This window comes from Symphalangus syndactylus, chromosome 20 (genome assembly GCF_028878055.3).
Source record: "Symphalangus syndactylus isolate Jambi chromosome 20, NHGRI_mSymSyn1-v2.1_pri, whole genome shotgun sequence".
NCBI classification, from domain to species: domain Eukaryota; kingdom Metazoa; phylum Chordata; class Mammalia; order Primates; family Hylobatidae; genus Symphalangus; species Symphalangus syndactylus.
This window is the reverse complement of record NC_072442.2, coordinates 40,411,637-40,431,874: the sequence shown is the minus strand read 5'-3', so window position 1 is coordinate 40,431,874 and position 20,238 is coordinate 40,411,637. Positions and strand designations below refer to the sequence as shown.

The following is a 20,238-nucleotide window of genomic DNA, read 5'->3' as shown; positions in this document are numbered from 1 at the left end:
ACAATTATTGATATGGTTGTGCTTAAATTTACCATTTTGCTAATTGTTTTCTGCATTTCTCCTGTCTTTTTGTTGTTGTTGTTGTTACTTTATCTTTAACTGGCTTCTTTTTTGTTAAATAATGTTTTCCAGTGTAGATTTTTAGTTTTTCTGTTTTTGAGTTGCATTATTTCAGTTGTTTTCTTAGTGGTAGTGCCAGTGATTGCAATATGCGTATTATCCTATCACAGTCTACTTCAGATTAATATGGAAACTTAGTTCTAAGAAAATACAGAACCTTGCCTTCAACATTGCTTCACTTTCTTTCTTGTCTTTTGTAATTTTATCATATATATTACATGCATATATGTTGCAATCTATTAATGTAGTATTTAATTTATTGTGTTAATAAACTTAACATCTTTTAAAGTTACTAAGAAAATAAATTGGAAGATTAACTAAAAAAAATGTGTATCCAAAATATACAAAGTCCAGCCTGGGCGATGGAGCAAGACCCTGTCTCAAAAAAAACAAAACATATATACACATATATATGTGTATATATATGTATATATATACACATATATATATGTATTTGTATATATACACATATATATGTGTATATAAATATGTATACACATATAGGTGTGTATATATGTATATATAGGTGTGTATATATATGTGTATATAGGTGTGTATATATATATGTGTATATATATATGTGCAAAGAACTCTTAGAATTCAACAATAAGAGAATTAAGAACCCAATTAAATAATGGGCAAAGGATATGAACAGACACCTCACCAAAAAGATACACAGATGGCAAATAACCATATGAAAAGATGTTCAACATCAGATGTCATTAGGGAATTGCAAATTAAAACAATAAAATACCACCATACACCTATTAGAATGGTCAAAATAAAAAAAAAACTAACAATACCAAATGCTGGGAAGTATAAGGATAACAGGAATACTTTTTCATTGCTGGTGAATGCAAAATGGTAAGCCACTTTGGGAGACAGTATGGTGGTTTCTCATAAAACTACACATAGTCACACTCCGGCAGTCATATTCCTAGGTTATTTACACAGTTGGGTTGAAAACTTATGTTCATACAAAAACCTGCACACAAATGTTTATAGCAGCTTTATTTTTAATCACCAAAAACTGGAAGCTATTGAGATTTCCTTTAATGGTTGAATGGATAAACACACTATGCTATATCCATACAATGAACATTATTCAGCAATAAAAAATGAGCTATCAAGTCACAAAAAGACATGGAGGAACCTTAAATGCATATTGCTAAGTGAAAGAGGCCAGTCTAAAAAGTCTACATACTGCATAATTCCAACCAACTACATGACATTTTGGAAAAGGCAAAACTGTAGAGACAGTAAAAAGATCAGTGGTTGCCAGGGCTCAGGGGGAGGGATAAATAAGTGAAGCACAGAGGATTTTGAGGGTGGTGAAACTATTCTGTATGAGACTGCAATGGTGCACACATGCCATTATGAATTTGTCAAAACCCACATAAACTCACAACACAATGAATCTTAATGTGAACTATGGGCTATAATTAATAATAAATTAATATTGGTTCATCATTTGTAACAAATGTGCCACACTAATGCAACATCTTAATAATAGGAGAAATTGTGTAAGGAGGAATGAGGGTATGGGGTGCGGTGGGTATATGGAACTCTATATATTATCTGCTCTATTATTCTGTAAACCTAAACCTATACTTTAAAAAATACAGTATATTAATTTATCTTAAAAAATAAAATCATAGGGACCAAAATAAATAACTTTTTTGGTTCTAATACAAAGGTAATATACATGCCTTTATATCATACAAGAGTGATTCCAAACAAATATATGGAGAGTATAAAATTTTTATTTTATTATACTTTGATACTGTCCTTGACCTTACTATACTCTTAGGTACACAGCAACATACCGTTTGTAAACAATAAAACATTTCATTAAAAATCATCCATTAATACTTGAAGTTTCCTTTGTACACTAGAGATACTGGATTAAATGCCTTCTTAGAAATGCCATGTTAACCATTTATTTTAAAGTTTCTAAAATGCATGTTTTCCAGTGGTTTGGTCTTACTGATTTTACTTAACAGAACTATCTATGATGCTCTGGGATGTGAAAATCATCTCATGTCCCCGACTTCCACAAGTAAGTAACAATGCTTTCGCCTCTAATCTTCATATTGCTGATTTTCGTTTGAAGTTTGTGGGCAAGATTTAGCTCTGTAGGTAAGGACTGAAACGCAGGTCTGACAAGTTAAATTAACATCAGGACTAAAAGTTGCAGGACTACAAACCACTGCAGAGGAAAACACAGGTAGTAATTATAATTTAGAGGTATTTTATGCCTCTACCACTTGGAGGTATTCTATACCAACAATATAAATCTGCCTTTAATATCACACCATTTCGGTACCTATATTATACCAGGTAGTGTTCAGCCCATTTAAGTTGTGGAAGATTATGTGAGTTTCAAACTTTATAACTTGATGATCTTAAAGACAGGAGAAAGTAAGAATCCTATTTTTTCTTTTACTATCAGTATTTTACCGTATCTTCTGCAGTGCCCCATTTATGAGTTCCTATTTCTAGTTTTCTAGTTCCTATTTCCTAGTTCTCTGCTTTCTAGGTAGGACCATTCTGTTTTCCTTCATTGTACAGTAGCTTAAGACAGAACATTATAGAAATGTTTATAATACAAGAGAGTACATCAGGAAGAGTTAATATACATTAAAATAACTATATTTAGAAATTTGGGCTTTGGCTGGGCGCAGTGGCTCATGCTTGTAATCCCAGCACTTTGGGAGGCCAAGGCAGGCAGATTGCTTGAGCTCAGGAATTCAAGACCAGTCTGGGCAACAGGGCGAAACTCTGTCTCTACTAAAAATACAAAAATTAGTCAGTAAAAATACAAAACTTACAGCTTGCACACCTGTAATCCTGGCTACTTAGGAGGCTGAGGTTGAAGGATGGTTTGAGCTTGGGAGTCAGAGTTGCCGTAAGCTGAGACTGTGCCACACTGCACTGCAGCCTGGGTGACAGAGCCAGACTCCATCTCAAAAAAAAAAAAAAAAAAAAAAGGGCCAAGCATGGTAGCCCACACCTATAATTCCAGCACTTTGGGAAGCCAAGGCAGACGGATCCTTTGAGGTCAGGAGTTCAATCGAGACCAGCCTGGCCAACATGGTGAAACTCTGTCTCTACTTTTTACAAAAATTAGCCAGCTGTGGTAGCTACTGGGGAGGCTGAGACAGGAGAATCACTTGAACCCGCGAGACGAAGGTTGTGGTGAGCTCAGATCATGCCACTGCACTCCAGCCTGGGTGACAGAGTGAGACTGTATCTCAAAAAAACAAAAAAAAATTGGGGCTTTGAATTTTTACTTCCCTTTAGCTAAATATATATATTTTTTTGGTAACAGAATCACTGTAAAGATTCTATTCAGTTATGCCAAGTTAATTACTTATTCTTCTGACTCTATAACCTAAATATTTAGAAATTTATATTTTATAGTTACCACAACAGCTAGCGCAATTACTGTGTAGACTGTCATTTTTTCCAAAGCCTGGTTGACAGCTATCCAGACGTACTACTTGCAAACTGTGGTCCACAAAATGTATTGCTGGTAGAGTTTATTAAGGTTATGGTAGAAAATATGTGTTTGGCTCCAAAAAAATTCTTCTATTCGATCTCTTGCCTAAGGTTGAAAAATATCAGAGAAAGGTACAATTACTAAACCATGAACCAAATTTATCCTCCAGTATCACAGGCAATAATGTACTATAAGCATGCCATACTTTATGTAGATAAATTCCTGAAAAGGTGAGTGTTAACACCAAAATTAGTCTAGCCTTGACCTTATCAACTGTTGTCAATTAATATGTGCAATGGTTAAGAAAAATTGGCTGGGAGTGGTGGCTCATGCCTGTAAACCCAGCACTTTGGGAGGCCAAGGCGGGCAGATCGTGAGGTCAAGAGATCGAGACCATCCTGGCCAACATGGTGAAACCCCGTCTCTATTAAAAATACAAAAATTAGCTGGGCGTGGTGGCATGTGCCTGTAGTCCCAGCTACTCAGGAGGCTGAGGCAGGAGAATCACTTGAACCTGGGAGGCAGAGGTTGCAGTGAGCCGAGATCATGCCACTGCACTCCAGCCTGGCGACAGAGTGAGACTCCGTCTCAGAAAAAATAAATAAATAAAAATAAAAATTAAAATTAAGATTAGGCTGGGCGTGGTGGCTCACGCCTGTGATCCCAGCACTTTGGGAGGCAGAGGTGGGTGGATCACTTGAGGCCACGAGTTCGAGACCTGCCTGGCCAACATGGTGAAACCTCGTCTCTACTAAAAAATACAAAACTTAGCCAGGTGTAGTGGCAGGCACCTGTAATCCCAGCTACTCGGGAAGCTGAGGCACAAGAATCACTTGAATCCAGAGGCAGAGGTTGCAGTGAGCTGAGACTGCACAGCAGCCTGGGTGACAGAATGAGACTCCATCTCAAAAACAAAACAAAATAAAATGAAAAGAAAAAATAAGATTAAAAAACTTGTTTTGAATTATTTGCAATGTCTATCCCATATGTAGATAATTGGGTGTTCATTATATCTAATTTCCATGATCATGGAAGAAAAAGAGCCAAGCAAAATGGAAAGTTAAGACTTTTCTTGGCCAGGCGCGGTGGCTCACACCTGTGGTCCCAGCACTTTGGGAGGCAGATGTGGGCAGATCACGTGAGGTCAGGAGTTTGAGACCAGCCTAGCCAACATGGTGAAACCTCATCTCTGATAAAAACACAAAAAATTAGCTGGGTGTGGTGGCGTGTACCTTTAGTCCCAGCTACTTGGGAGGCTGAGGCAGGAGAATTGCTTGAACCTGGGAGGTGGAGGTTGCAGTGAGCTGAGATGGCCACCACTGCACCTCCAGCCTGGGCAACAGAGCAAGACTCTGTCTCAAGAAAAAAAAAAAAAAGACTTTTCTTTAAAAGCATTATAAACCGATGATGTAAATTTTGGGTTTTTGAGCACAGAATTTAATAATAACTAATTTTAGCTAAGTGCTTCTCATAAGCCATGCACAATATCAATTAAGGATATGAGCTCAGGAACTAGACCAGAGAGTGAAGGGATTTTTAAGACTATGTCCTTAGCCTCTGAGGATGGTAGAGGGGAGAGCAACTATTATGACCAATATAGATATAATTTTGGAAGCACCATTGGCTTAACGTAGGGTGACATGTTTGTGAAGTTGTTCTTTAAGCCACTATTTAATCATCATTTGGGGAACAAAGACCAGGGATCTATCCTTCGGTCATAGATAAAATACATAATACTAACCTTGGGAACTATCTAATATTACAGATGTGCTACTCCAAAATAACACATCTTGATACTCCAGCTCTCTTTTGAGAAAGAAAAAAAAATCACATCTTGAAATAAGAATCTCATAATCTCAGTTTAAAAAACTGAAACCAAAAATCAATAATACTTAAAAAATCAATATTATTAATACTTTATATTCTTTTTTAAAAAAATAATTTGTTTCCTCCTTAGAAATGTTTTTATTATTGATAAATATTCACAAGATGGAGAAATAGGTTTTTAAAGAAACGTTTCAATACAACGAAGTATTTACAAAAATTTTTTAAATAGCTTTATTGATTTTCAAATACTTCCTCCTTGGCTGAGGCAGGAAGATCACTTGAGCCCAGGAGTTTCAGGCTGCAGTGAGCTATGGTCGCACCACTGCACTCCAGCCTGGGTGACACCCTGTCTCTAAAAAAAGAAAAAGACAAATACTTCTTCCTTACCATGAAATTCTCACCTGGAGGATATTATGATTAGTGGTATCTTCACAGTCAACAGGTCCATCACAAGCACCTTTCCACCCTGGCACAGAAGGATTAACTGAAGAGAAAAAAAACGATAGATTCACAAAGGGATTCTGAAAAGTTCCAAACATTTCAATAAAGGTCCAAGTGCTGAATTCCGTGTGCATGCAGGCACGTGTTTAGCTCAGCTATCTAATCCTAGTAATAAAACAGGATGCACAATTTGAATAATTTACACTCGATGGTTTCACTCCATCTGGGGGCTAATGTAAGTAACTACAAGGCTTTAAAATGAATAGAAATGAACTTGGTTTGGTTATTCACTTTTACTAAGTTTTCAAAAATACAATTTAAAATTCTGTAAGAAGTTATAAGTGAAATATTAGCTGCATAAAGGCTGTATTAATATTGATTTTTAAGAAGCAACAATATGTCATATTTGAAAGTAATTAATTAGTGTGTTAAGTTTTAAAACCATAAACAGGCTAAGGTCAACTACATACTTCAGTGCTTAACAAATATGTAAGACCTATTACTTTTAAAATATCTTATATTAATATGGTAATTAATTTTGCAATCTATTATGGTTCAGGACTAAATTCAAAATTAAAGAAATTTTAAAAATTTTACCTTGAAGTGCTATAAATAGCTCACGTATGAGGCCATGTTCTGGAATTTCAACAGAATGGCATTTATATGATGCCTCTATGACATGGCATGACAAATCAGATATTAGATCATCCAAGATTTTCTTTAGCACTCTAAAGAATACATCATTGTATTTCCCTATGCAAGAGTCTGTGGTAAAACGTACGGCCATCCGATATGAATAATCAGGTTCCCGATAGGCTTTAAAAAAAGAAAGACAAGAGTGAAAACAATCGTGCCTAGCATTAATTTCCTCTACCAAACAATTTTCAAATACTATGTAATACTAAATCCCATCAATCTTGCAATCAGCATAGAAACTTATCTAATAACATTTTATCAGTTAGTCCTCACAAAAATACATAAAACTATTAACTTTAATGAAAATGTTATTTTCATCTGATAATTATCTACTTGGTACAACAAGAGAAATGGCTTCTGTGGGTTGGCTATATAGATAACTGTATCAAGAAAAAGAAAGACTTTTTGGGGAGGGCCTTAATTCATAGAAATTGTCATTGCTGTCAGCACAACCCAGTGAAAGGATCATTAACTTGCTTTTATAGAATTAAAGATCAGTTTTTAAATTACCTGCTAAATTGTGATAAAGTAGATGTGCTTGCATATCTAGATAGAGGCAAGTAGGGAGCTGAAAGAAGATTATTTAGGATAAACTATCTTGATGTCAACTTAAGAGTTTGCTTAGTCAAATACATCCTGAAATATTTTGTAAGTCATAATTGGTGATAGTCACCTATTACAGGCTCATTTTCATTAAATGAAGAAACCATACACTTAATTATGATACAAACTAAATGTATAAGTTAAAATGTGCCTAAATTCTTACCAAAGACCATAAAGTCATATCTCTTTTTGACTGTTTTTTCTTCTTGGGTTTCTGCTTTAACAGTCTTATAAGAAAGAGTACATGTGTAAAGTCCAGACAAAGGCTCCAAAAAATCTTTCACCATCAGCTGTCCAGTTTTAGTTATATTTATTCTATTATTTCCTAAACAGAATAGTAAATTACTTATTTAACATATAACATATCAAGCATTATTTAGTACACTTGGAGTTACAAATAGATACAAAAATTTTAAAAATTAATGAACTATCTCAACTTTAAGAATCCCACAAAATCTTAATTCTGTCATATTATTCTGTGGAAGACTACATGAGTTAAGTACACTTTTGAAATATATTTTGGCTTTCTTTGTTTCTTGGCATCTAGTTTCAATTGGTTCATACCAGTAATTCAGAAAAACAGATTACACTGCTCTGCAGTACTATACAATTTCTTCAGACAAGATGGAAACTAATTAATAATACTTACGTTCCAAGGCACTCTAACATGATGAAAAATTATATATTAGATATTTCATCTCCTATTGGTGCTACAATACTGGTACTACAATGATAAATTTTAGGTTTTATAAAGACCTTTGAATTAATACAGCTCTGAGAAGCAGGGCACAAAAATTACTGCTTCAGTTTTTGCATAAGGAGAAAATAAGGAAGTGGCCAAAATATAACATGATTTTTCTAAGTAGGGAGCAAGAGAAACTGCCATTAAAATTAAATTTCAATTTGTTCTTTCCAATAAGTAATAGTGATTTTCTAAAAATATGTTCATATCATTAAAAAAGTACACATTAAAATCAAATTTACCTGTTAACGTCTTTTCATTAGGCCCAATCCATAAGTAGGTGGGGTCCACTATTTCTTTTTTAGAAAGCTTAAAATCCATACAGATAAGGACTGGACTATTTTGATGTAACTCTACATATATTTTGTCTGTGATGAAATAAAATAATGTATAACTACATTATATAGCAAAGTTAAATTAAGAAATATACTCCTACCATTTTGTGCTGAAGACACGAATTAGTTCTTGTTGGATTTCACTATTTTAAAAATCAATATATAACATTTAGAACGCTCGTCTGAAGTCCTTTTTGCTTCTCATAGTAAGTTTTTTAAAACTCTACACTATTAGTCATGAGTCATGATATTTTTCCATATTACAGTTTTGTTTATAAAAATACACGATACATTTAAAGTTCATTTTAATGTACAGATTCAGAACTCACTCAAATCATAATTTTTTGGAGGGTTGGTGGAAGCAATTCAAAGTTCAGAAAAGGCCTGTGCACGGTGGCTCATGTCTGTAATCCCAGCATTTCGGAAGGCCAAGGCAGCGGATCGCTTGAGTCCAGGAGTTTGAGACCAGCCTGAAGAAAATGGCAAAATCCCCTCTCTACTAAAAATACAAAACTTAGCTTGGCGTGGTAATGCGGGCCTATAATCCCAGCTACCCGGGAGGCTGAGGGTGGAGACTCGCTTGAACCTGAGAGGCAGAGGCTGCAGTGAGCCGAGACTGCACCACTGCACTCCCACCTGGGCAACAGAGGGAGACTCCCTCTCAAAGAAAGTTCAGAAAAAGACTTCAGCAAAACTATTTTAAAGATGATCAGCTGGGAGCGGTGGCTCATGCCTGTAATCCCAGCACTTTGGGAGGCTGAGGTGGGTGGATCACCTAGCTCAGGAGTTCAAGACCAGCCTGGCCAACATGGTGAAACCCCGTCTCTACTAAAAATACAAAAATAATTTGCCAGGCATGGTGATAGGCGCCTGTAATCCCAGCTACTTGGGAGGCTGAGGCAGAAGAATTGCTTGAATCCAGGAGGCCGAGGTTGCAGCGAGCCGAGATCACACCACCGCACTCCAGCCTGGGCAAGGGAGCGAGATGCTGTCTTAAAAAAAAAAAAAAAAAAGATTGGCTGGTGCTGTGGCTCATGCCTGTAATCCCAGCACTTTGGGAGGCTAAGGCGTGCGGATCACCTGAGGTCAGAAGTTCGAGACCAGCCTGGCCAACATGGTGAAACCCTGTCTCTACTAAAAATACAGGAATTAGCCAGGTGTGGTGGCGCACGCCTGTAATCCCAGCTACTAGAGAGGCTGAGGCAGGAGAATCTCTTGAACCCAGGAAGCGGAGGTTCCAGTGAGCCAAGATTGTGCCATTGCACTCCAGCCTAGGCGACAGAGTGAGACTGTTGAAAGAAAAGAAAGAAAAAGAAAGAAAGAAAGAAAGAAAAGAAAAGAAAAGAAAAGAAAAGAAAAGAAAAGAAAAGAAAAAGATGATCATGATTACCCTAAGGGAAACCTGATGTTTAACTGTAAATTTTCTCCATTGGGAACAATAATTAAGCCTATGTGAGGCATACTAGGAAGATGTGTGATTACTTGTTTCTGGTTTGGTGGACAGAACGATGGTATGCTTGGAATCACTGCAACCCAGAAAGATATTAATTTTAAAGCCTACTGAATGCCAGGCTCTGAGCACATAAAGACAACGTCCTACAATTTGGTTGGGGGTCGGGGAGAGAACCCAAACACAGAAGGAGTCTAAACATGACAAATTCTATCAACTGGCTCAATTTATCTGAAATTAGCAATGTAACTAATTTTCCTTGGGAAAGTTTCACTGCAGAGATAAAGGACATTTGAGCTGAGCCCTGCAGGATGCGTGGGAGTTTTTCCAGTTAATAAGGGGAGGATTAAAGATATTCCAAACAGAAGGCCTTGGAAATCACTCCTTTGCGAGGGTTTCCCGCGTTGCAAAGCAGCAGAGACACCTGGAAGTGAGATGGCATCAGAGAGAGAGAGATCTGGAATAAATCCCAGCCCCTTGTGAGCTGTAAGGCTTTAAGGCAAGGCGACACAATAGGGGTCGCTGTAAGGATGAAAAAATGCGACCGTCGTGAACTGCCAAGCAGATGCTTAGTATAATAGATGCTCAATAAACGCTGGCTCGTTCCCCTACTCTCCAGAAAGCTCTTCCGGGAAGAGCTTCGCAGTTCCGGCCCCTCCAATGGGCCCGCGTGTGCAGAGGCCCTTATTACCTGGCTGTCCTGTCTTGCCATAAATGAAGCCCTTCGCATTGAATAAGGTAGAACGCGGGCATCGGACTGCGGAGGGAAGAAAACACTGACTTTTAGTTAGAAGAGGAGCGGGGTTCAGAGTCGGGCAGGGCAGGGCGAGGCGAAGGAGGCAGGACCGGGAAGCTCGGGCAGAGGGAGAGGCCTGGGGACCGGGTGGAGGGAGCCCCACCTCCTGTGAGGCACCAGAGCACCGCGGAGAGTAGGACCCACGTTCGCATCATGGCTCAGGGGCTGGCGTCGCAGGAGGCGTCGAGGGACAGACTCCCTCCTACCTCAGCCCTGGCCCAACACCTCCCCACCTCCTCCACAGTGCAGAGCAGAAAGCCAGGGTCACCTCCCCTAACAGTCGGTAGCCACCGCGAGAGCGGACGCGCAGGAGAACGCATGCGCGCTTCGATTCTCGCGCGCAGGGGTGGGGCGACGGCGCTGCAGGCAAACGCCAGATCCTCTCGCGCCCACGCGGCAGCAGGCATGCGAACTCTTCGCGCCTCGCCTCCGGCGCCATTTTCCCGCGCTCCTGGCCCTGAGCGGAGCCCTGAGCGGAGCGGAAGGGAGGAAGAGAATAAAGGAAAAGAAGCCACGGTGTCGCGTTCCGGGGAGTCCCCAGTCTAGGGGATGGAGGGATCAAGGAGAGAGAGAACACCGCGGGTCCCAAGGACCGTGGTGGGGTAGGGCGGCTAGGGGATGCGATGAGGAATCCCCTAGGATGGGTACCTGAGGAAGGCAGCGACTTGTGACAATTTTCTCCTCACGTGAAGCAGAGGCCCGCGTGGGGATTTCCTACGCCTCTCTTCTCATGAACGCTGAAACTGTGTGTCGAATCTCTTTCAAACTGACACGCGATTTTTACCTAATTGCATTCTTTACCAGCAAGACCAAGACCCAGAAGAGCCACTACTGAGCCAAGAAGGCGCCTCCGGGCCTTCCCACTCTAGAGGAACGTTGAATCTTCATTTTCACTTCAAGTATGAGGCGATGTGAGAGACCTCCCCCAGTGCAAACGTATCTAGGTTGATGAAGTGACCTTGCTTTAAAAATGGGCCCAATTGTAAGGCCCATTGGCCGTTTCTGTAGGGATGGAGCCCGACTGGCCGTTTCTGTAGGGATGGATGATTAGTCAAGATCGGGGAGCTCCAAAGGGGATCATGCCCGCGTCTTTGATGGTTCCTTCCTGGCCACTAGTTTGGTGGCCCGAAAGGCCCTGTGTGTTGTCTGTTTCTTAGCAGCGGGACACCACCCTCAGTAGTGGTTTTGAGTAGGCCGGTTAGTAGAGAGAGCCCAAGGTTCAGACAGGGTGCAGAATGGTTATTTTGGGTGAGACCAAGAGTTTTCGGTTTTATTTCCTTTGAGCCGAGTCAGTACTTGGACTCTCTCATATGGTCCAGGAGCAACCTTTGTCAGTAATTTCATTTTTAGTCACTGTTAATTTTACCTATATAGCATAAGCCATGAAATGTGACTCAGTGAGTCAGATCCACCCATTGTCAGTTACCATGTCTGGATTCATGGTCTGGTCTCAACTGTTCTCTTCTTAAGGTGATGATAATGAAGACAGATTTAGGCATTATCTTTGATTCCCTACAAGTTCGTCATTCCAGTTTTAGTCAAAGTACATTATATATCCACAGTGTGTTTTATTGACTTCTCGGTTATTGTAAGTAATTGATCCTTGTAAATCCTATGTGATAAACTAAATCCTATGAGAGGAGACTTAACCAAATGAGTAATAGTTGTCTGTCAGAAGTACCCATCCACTCTTTTTACATAAACTTATTTTAGAAGAGGTTTAGATTTACAGAAAAATTGCAAAAACAGTACAGAGAGTTTTTACATACTCCCTCCCGATTTTCCCTGTTATTGACATCTTACATTGGTATGGTACATTTCTTACAATTAATGAACGGATATTGATATATTACTATTAACTGAAGTCCAAACTTTATTCAGATTTCCTTAGTTTTTCAATGTCCTCCCTACCTCGTTTGTTTTTTTGCTCCAGGATCTCATGCGGGAAGCCACATTACCTATAGTCATCGTATCTCCTTAGATTCCCCTTGGCTGTGTCAGACTTTTCTTGTGTTTGAAGGTCTTGACGTGGCTTTAATTGGTGAGGTATTTTGTAGAATGTCTCTCTACTGGAATTTGGTGTCTTTCTCCATATTAGACTAGAATTATGGATTCTTAGGCGGCAGATTACAGAGATAAAATGACATTCTCATCACATCATATCAAGGGGACCTACTATCAACATGCCTTATCGCTTGATGTTAACCTTGGTCTGCTGGCTGAGGTACTGTTTGTCAGGTTTCACCACTGTCAACTTATTCCCCTGCTTTCATACTATACTATTCGGAAGGATGTCACTTTGTGCACCCACACTTAAAGAGTGGGGATTTATGCTGCATCTCCTTGAAGGTGGAGTAGCTACATAGGTTATTTTACCAATCCACTTTTAATCCCCTTAAGTATCACTCTCGGGAGTCTGAAATACTCAGTATTGAACTATTTACAGAGTACTAACACGTTCCACTGTCAAATATACAGAAGAACATTGTAATGGAAAATCATAAAGTTTCCTTACAACTTCTTTTTTTTTTTGAGATGAAGTCTCGCTCTGTTGCCCAGGCTGGAGTTCAGTGGCATGATCTCAGCTCACTGCAACCTCCACCTGCTGGGTTCAAGCGATTCTCCTGCCTCAGCCTCCCGAGTAGCTGGGATTACAGGCATGTGCCACCACGCCCAGCTAATTTTTGTATTTTTAGTAGAGACAGTATTTTGCCATGTTGGCCAGGCTGGTCTCGAACTTCTGACCTCGTGATTCACCTGCCTTGGCCTCCCAAAGTGCTGGGATTACAGGCGTGAGCCACTGCGCCTGGCCTACAACTTTTTCATAACCAAATAACTTTTCATCCTCATACCATCCCTGTGAAATTTTACGGTTCCTCTTCTGCTACTTTTGATGTGCTATTTTTGCTTTTAGAAACTAACAAACAACAAATTTCCCCTTTCAGTACTAAAATTAGACCTAGTGTTTAGAGTATTTCTCCAAAATTGTCATCCTGCAGAACTCCCAACTCATACAGTTATAGAGATGCTACTGTGGTGCTTAAAGCCAGTGTAGTTTTTTACCCACTTGAATATATTTATATATACTATATACACACATCACATAGACTGCCTATTCCAACGACATACTATGGTTTAAAACTACAATTCATAAAATTACAGCATGTATACTTTAACTTGTGGATTTCTTCTGATATGGACAGCTAATGCACAAACCCTCAACCTTAAGTCTCAAATACATTTGTATGTACTAATATAATTTTCTAATAGCGGTGACAGTGGCCTTTTGAGACTCATTCGTATATTGTCCAACATGCTGGGTATCTTTAGAAGGGCTCACCTGAACAATGTCCCTTAGACCTCAATGTGAAGAAAAGTTCTGCTTTGACAAACAGTTTTGTGGTCACTTCCCCTTTCCTCTCTCTGCAGTCAAATGTGTGCTTTACCTCTGGACAGTAGGGAGGGTGTTGGGAGAAGATGTTGACTGATACATATCTGTATACTAACATCTTTAAGTTAATTTTACAATCTTACTGCCCCCACCTTCCACCCTTAGCTCTACTTTCTTTGCTTAATTTTCTGGTACATCATATATGTATTTTTGTAAGGTGTGTATTTAGAAGAAGGCAGGCTGGGAGAAAATAAACACACTCTATAAAACACTCCCTGTATTTATATAGAGTGGGTAGTATTGTGTGAGTGGTGGCAAATAAATCAAGCAGTTCCCAGAGGGAAAACAAAAGTGAGATAATTGCTCCCCAAAATTAAAAAGTTGAATTGATAGAAGTGCCAAAATCCTTTCCAGCTGTCTTTCCGAAAACTTGGACCAAAAACTTTTACCATGTGAAATGAAAAAGTGAGGAAGGAAAAAAAAAATACTTTGAAAGAAGGGGATTCTCACTGATACTTTCCACGGCTGTTAATCACTGAATCTAGACAAAAAGTTCCAGATCTTCCTCAATTTAAGATAAACGTCTTTGAACTTGAGCTTGCCAAGAAAGCAAGGCTGACCCCCAACCCTCCGTGTGATGTTACTTTTCTCACCCATTATCCTTCTAAAATAGACATTTTGAGACAATTTAGTGATGCGACATTTCCATCCTGTCGGGGTTCCTTATGTTTGACATTCAAAAGGGGGCTGAGGCGCGGAACCCGCGGCAGTCCGCGGCCAGCGTCCTTTAAAGCCGCCGCCAGCCAGCGCCGCTGTAACCCCGCGCACCGGCAGGTCGCCGGCTCCTGCCCCTTTCAGTCTGCGCCGACGCGGCTGCCGGATCCCGGGGACTCCCCGCGCCGGGAATCTCCCGCCAGCTGCGCGCTGAGTCCAGGCGAAGGCAGGAGCACGTGGAGAGGCCGGGTAGCCACAGCTGCAGCTCCAGCCTGGCCCGTCAGCGACATGGAAGGTGAGCCTCCAGCCCGCTTCTTTTCTCCGGGGTCTTTGAGAAACTTGACCTGTGCAAGCAGCAGAAAGAGTTTCTTCTGAATCTCAGTTTTGCTTCTATTTACTTCTTTTGTCAAAAGTAAATATGAGGTATTTCAGAGGACAAAGCGCGTCGATTCTCTTACGTCTCTCACTTGTCCTTCCCCCGCCCTTTGGAAAGTGATAACTTCTTCGCAATTTTATTTCTAAAGGGTTGTCAGACATGGGGGGTCTACCCTACATCTGCAGAGGAGGAGCACTTAAGGGGTGTCCCTGAAATGGCTGCAAATCTAGGGGTGGAATAACCAACCCTTTTGGATACTTTTTCCTTCATGGCCTCAGTGTTTATTGGAATTAGGCTAATCTGAGTAACTTGTGTTCTTCCAAGGGTAAATGGTGTCATATGGGAAAGGTACATTTTAAAGCGGTTGGCATTTGCAGTTCCCTTGGAACTCAATCTTCTAATGAGTCTTCTTTACCGAATGCAAAAATCAGGTTCACATTAGGAGTTTCATATGAATTAATTTTGAAAGTCGTAACACTATCCTTGCTTCTCAAACATTTTTCATTCTATACTTCCTTGGGATACCTACTGTAAACTCTTCAGTGGTCTTTTCAACAATGGTTTCTAAAACCTTGAAAATGGCAAATGCATCTCAACTCGGGGGAGATGGTGGGATTAAGAAATTCAGAATTTCATTCTATTAAAAATGAGATATTGACACCTAACTAAAATGTTACTTTGATAAATATGAAGATTGTGGATATTTTCTTCGTAATAATGGAAGGATCTCTAATTAACAATGAACTGATCTTTGGCAGCTTTATTTCTAGAGTATATGAAGTTGTTAAAATATCAGAAACTTTGTGCTTTTAATTTTTTAAATTAGGGCTTGAAAACTTTAAAAATTTTGCATTTTTAACATTTAAATAATGGTTTATTGAAGTGTAATTTTTAACAAACGTTTTATTGGCCAATAACAAGAAAAAAAAGTCGGGCTGTTGTATACTATGGGAAAAATAACTTTGAAAAGCTCTTATGCTTTAATTATTACAAATGATTAATTTGTTTTTATGAAATTATAAATCAGTACTCTGACACTATTTTTCCTAGCCTTAACCATACCACGTATCAAGGATAATGTACAGAATCGTGTAAATCCATAGAAACTGGAGTATTTCTCTATAAATGTTAATACTTCCAAATTCATTTATTTAATGTGCAATAAAGAAACTAGCGTATCTTAGGTTATTGGTGTACTAACACAGATGTTTAATAAGCCTGGATGAAGACTCCCTTAAGAAGAAAAGAATGAAAACTTGTGTAGAATTTAATTTAGAATGTGTAGACTATAAATGGAAAGAGAATATAGATCAATAATTTTTTAAAGTTGTGTTTACATGATTAGATTAAATTTATAGGTCCATCGAGTTAGATAGTATAGGTTATGCTTAATGAAAAAATTTTAACATTTACATTTTAAAAAGAGTTTAATTATGTGAATTTGGCTATTTTAATGTCAGGTCCTTTGCAGATAGAGTATTTGATGTGGTAAAATATCTAGTTCATTATAGCTACCCAAAATAGACTAATCTGGCCCATGTTTTTGATATTTAAAATATTTTTATATCATCTTGTGGTTTTGATCTCAGTCTAGAATAGAGATTTGGTCTATAGTGTATACCTCTCTTGGCAATGTAAGAAAGTAGAATACTTCATGGAATACCTTTATTTTCTGCCCAATTTGGGGGTCACATTGATTCATAACAGTTTATTGTACAATGCAATACTGTATATAATTCCTTCAGCATATAAAGTCATTTAACAAATTCATTTATCTTTTAATTAATTTATTGAGACTTTCTATGTATGAAGATGTCAGATGAATAAGCTTTTGAAATAGAAATCTTATAGAAATGGAGATTTAATGAATATACTAAATCAGAAGCTATAACTTTTTAATTTTCTCACAATCTGTGACCTTAAATATTTTCTACCCAAAGACTCTTTATGAATCACTAAATTTTATTATTTGTACTATAACATCTCTTCTGTCTGTTATGGTCGGGAAATGAGGTGGTTCACAAATATGAATTTCACAGGTAATGGCAGACTTCTTATTTAATGTAAAACATTTTTATTTTTAACAATATTGAGTAAAGATTTTTCTAAGTATATTTATTACGCAGCTCCCTGCTTTATAAGCAAGGTACACAAGAGATAAGTTTATCTCGGCAACTCTTGAGTTACTGTTCTCACCATCAGATCATGTATTATTCCATAATATATTCTCACAGGGGTTTTGAGCTGAATGCCCCTACACCAAACATACCTAGGATATTGTACAATTTTTGTCTGCTTCTTGATGTCAGCTTATATTTCTTACCACATAGATTTTGTGGTAGTAGTTTTTTGTTTCAGGTCCCTTTCTATGTTCTGGATGGCTGAGATTAACAGAGATAAAGCCTGTAGATGATGGAATCTGTTTGCCCTCCGTTGTGAGTGTATGGAGGATGAAATACGAAGGTTTTAAGAAACAAAAGCCACAGAAAGGCCGTGGCGTCCTGGTAGAACATAATTTTTCAAAATTCCTGTTTGTGCTTCCTTTAATCCAGTATGCTGTTTCATGCTTCCATGTCTTTGCTATTATGTTCATCTATTCTCCACTTGCTTATGCCTACTCATCTTTCAAGACTCTGCCCAGGCATCATCGCCATGAAGGCTCTACGATGACCTTCTTCTGATGACCTCTTCTGATGACCTAGTGCCTTCTGGTGATCACCCCTACCCAGTCTCTCATGTTCCTTCACCTCAGCTAAGGGCCTCTCCTTTCTGTGTATACTTCTACCACATTGTGTTGAAATTATTTATTGATTTAGATGTTTATTCCCCTTCTGGTCTTTAAGCTTCTGGAGAACAGAGACTGTGTCTTGTTTTTGTACACTGAATGCCAAAGACAGTTTCTGGTTCATAGAAGGCCTTCGAATTTGTTGCATTCAATTAAAATAGTGCTGAAAAAGTACTTTTTATTATGTTTATTCTGATGCATTTTATTTAAATAAATTTTTAAAGTAGGAGATTGGGGCTAGTAATTCTTTGATAAAACTCAGTAATTTTTTAAGCACTTAAACTGTAATTGAAAAAGAAAGCTTAGAAAACAAAAATGTTATAGGATATTTTTTGCTAGACTGTCACTTAAAGCCAATTTTAACAAAATTAGATTTAGGGGGTACATGTGCAGGTTTCTTACATAAGTATATTATGTGATGCTGAGGTTTGGGCTTCTATTGATCCTGTCACCCAAATAATGAGCATAGTTTCCTATTGGTAGTTTTTCAAGTTTTTCAACCCTTGCCCTCCTCCCACCCTTCCCCGTTTTGGGGTCATCAGTGTCTAATTTGGGGGTCACATTAATTCATAACAGTCCATGTGTACCCAGTGTTTAGCTCCCACTCGTAAGTGAGAACATGCGGTATTTGGTTTTCTGTTTCTGTGTTAATTCACTAAGAATAATGGCCTCCAGCTGCATCCATGTTGTTGCAAAGGATATGATTTCATTCTTTTTTGTGTAAAGCCAAATTTTAACTGTTAAATTTACATAAGCAGATTTCAGGATCGCAATTAGTCCATTAAAATATCCATTGAATATGAGCAGAAATTTGTTTTCTCAGTAAGATATAGATGATACCATAAAAATAGCATACACTTTCAAGTGATACTTCAAAAATACATTATTATAAACTTTTCATTCATATATAAATGTATATACTTACACTTATTTAGGACTAAAAGATTATTGGTAGATCTTTTATCAGACATCCAGTTTTTTTTTTTTTTTTTTAAGAGATAGTCCTCGCTCTGTTGCCCAGGCTACCACAAACTCCTAGGCTCAGACGATCCTCCTGCCTCAAACTTCTGAGTAGCTAGGACTACAGGCATCCACCACCATAACCTGGTAATTTATTGTACAAACCGCCATGACCTGCTAATTTATTATCTTTTATTTTTTGTAGAAATGGGGGTCTCACTATGTTGCTCAGGTTGATCTTGAATTCCTGGCCACAAGTGATCCTTCCGCCTCAACCTTCCCAAGTGCTGGGATTACAGGAGTGAGCCACTCTGCACCTGGCCTAGATAGATGTCCAATGATAATTGGCTCATATGTCAAGCTATTGTTCCAGACCAGGTATGAGAAGAACTCAGTGATTAACACAGAAACTTGCCTATAGTAGGAGCTCAATAAATGTTTTTTGTCCTAAGCATTCATTAATTATTTTGAAAAGAGACCCTACACATCACAAGGCCATAGAATGTACTCTGCTATTTAGCCTTTATTAAATTTAGCTCCATATTAACTGGTATATTTATGATAATTAGAAATTATAAGGATGAGGCTGGGAGTGGTGGCTCACGCCTGTAATCCTAGCACTTTGGGAGGCTGAGGCGGGCAGATTGCTTGAGCCTGGGACTTCAAGACTAGCCTGGGCAACATGGTAAAACCCTGACTCTACAAAAACTACAAAAATTAGCCAGGCGTGGTAGCACATGCCTCTAGTAACAGCTACTTGGGAGGCTGAGGTAGGAAGATGGCTTGAGCCTGGGAGGTCGAGGCTACCATGAGCCATGAGCATGCCACTGCACTGACATAAGCATGCCACAGCCTGGGCAACAGAGCAACACCCTGTCTCAAAAGAAAAAAAAAATCATAAGGATGACACCAAGGCCTTTTGGATCACTAAAAAAAGATGCAATAATGAAACAATAATTATAATTTATTTATAATATATGTAGATTGTTTGAAAAGTAATCTGTGTATAACTTTATTAATTAATATTACTATATAACTCATCAAGATACTTTTATCCCTAGTGATTCTGAATGAGGTTATTTTTTCAGTCTAATTGAAATCTGGTTTTTGCATCCAAAATTAAAAGTTTTTTTTTTTAATTAAAACATTACTTAAAAAATTTAAGGGCTGGGCACAGTGGCTCACACCTGTAATCCCAGCACTTTGGGAGGCCAAGGTGGGAGGATTTCTTGAGGCCAGGAATTTGAGACCAGCCTGGGCAACATGGTGAGGCCCGTTTCATAAAAAATAATAATAAAATAAAAATAAATTGGCCTGATGTGGTGGTGTGCACTTGTAGTCCCAGCTACTTGGGAGGCTGAGGTGGGAGGATGGCTTGACCTGGGAGTTTGAGGCTTCAATGAGCTGTAATGACGCCACCGCACTCCCGCTTGGGCAACAGAGTGAGAACCTGTCTCAACAACAACAACAAAAAATTTAAGTCCAAAGTGGTATAGAGTA

At 38.7% G+C, this 20,238-nt stretch overlaps 2 protein-coding genes across 12 annotated transcripts in view; one reads left to right on the top strand and one right to left on the bottom strand.

The window, feature by feature from the left end:
• Window positions 1-1,865: 1,865 nt before the first annotated feature.
• Window positions 1,866-10,888, bottom strand: ZPBP2 (zona pellucida binding protein 2). The gene is given in 9 exon segments (XM_055256135.2): window positions 1,866-2,329; window positions 3,548-3,664; window positions 3,667-3,727; window positions 5,851-5,933; window positions 6,488-6,706; window positions 7,353-7,514; window positions 8,174-8,299; window positions 10,408-10,473; window positions 10,616-10,888. Coding segments are annotated over 9 exon segments (1,014 nt in total). The 5' UTR covers window positions 10,668-10,888; the 3' UTR covers window positions 1,866-2,201.
• A 3,083-nt stretch (window positions 10,889-13,971) lies between these two features.
• The window catches only part of IKZF3 (IKAROS family zinc finger 3), a 108,219-nt gene continuing 101,952 nt past the window's right edge, over window positions 13,972-20,238 (top strand). For 10 of the 11 annotated variants that reach the window (XM_055256133.2, XM_055256132.2, XM_055256131.2 and 7 more), the window contains exon 1: window positions 14,097-14,912. In XM_055256133.2, the coding sequence (XP_055112108.1) occupies window positions 14,906-14,912 (7 nt within the window). In that variant the 5' untranslated portion in view covers window positions 14,097-14,905. Of the gene's footprint in view, window positions 14,913-20,238 lie in introns of all 11 variants that reach the window. The other variant, XM_055256122.2, reaches the window with a different exon arrangement.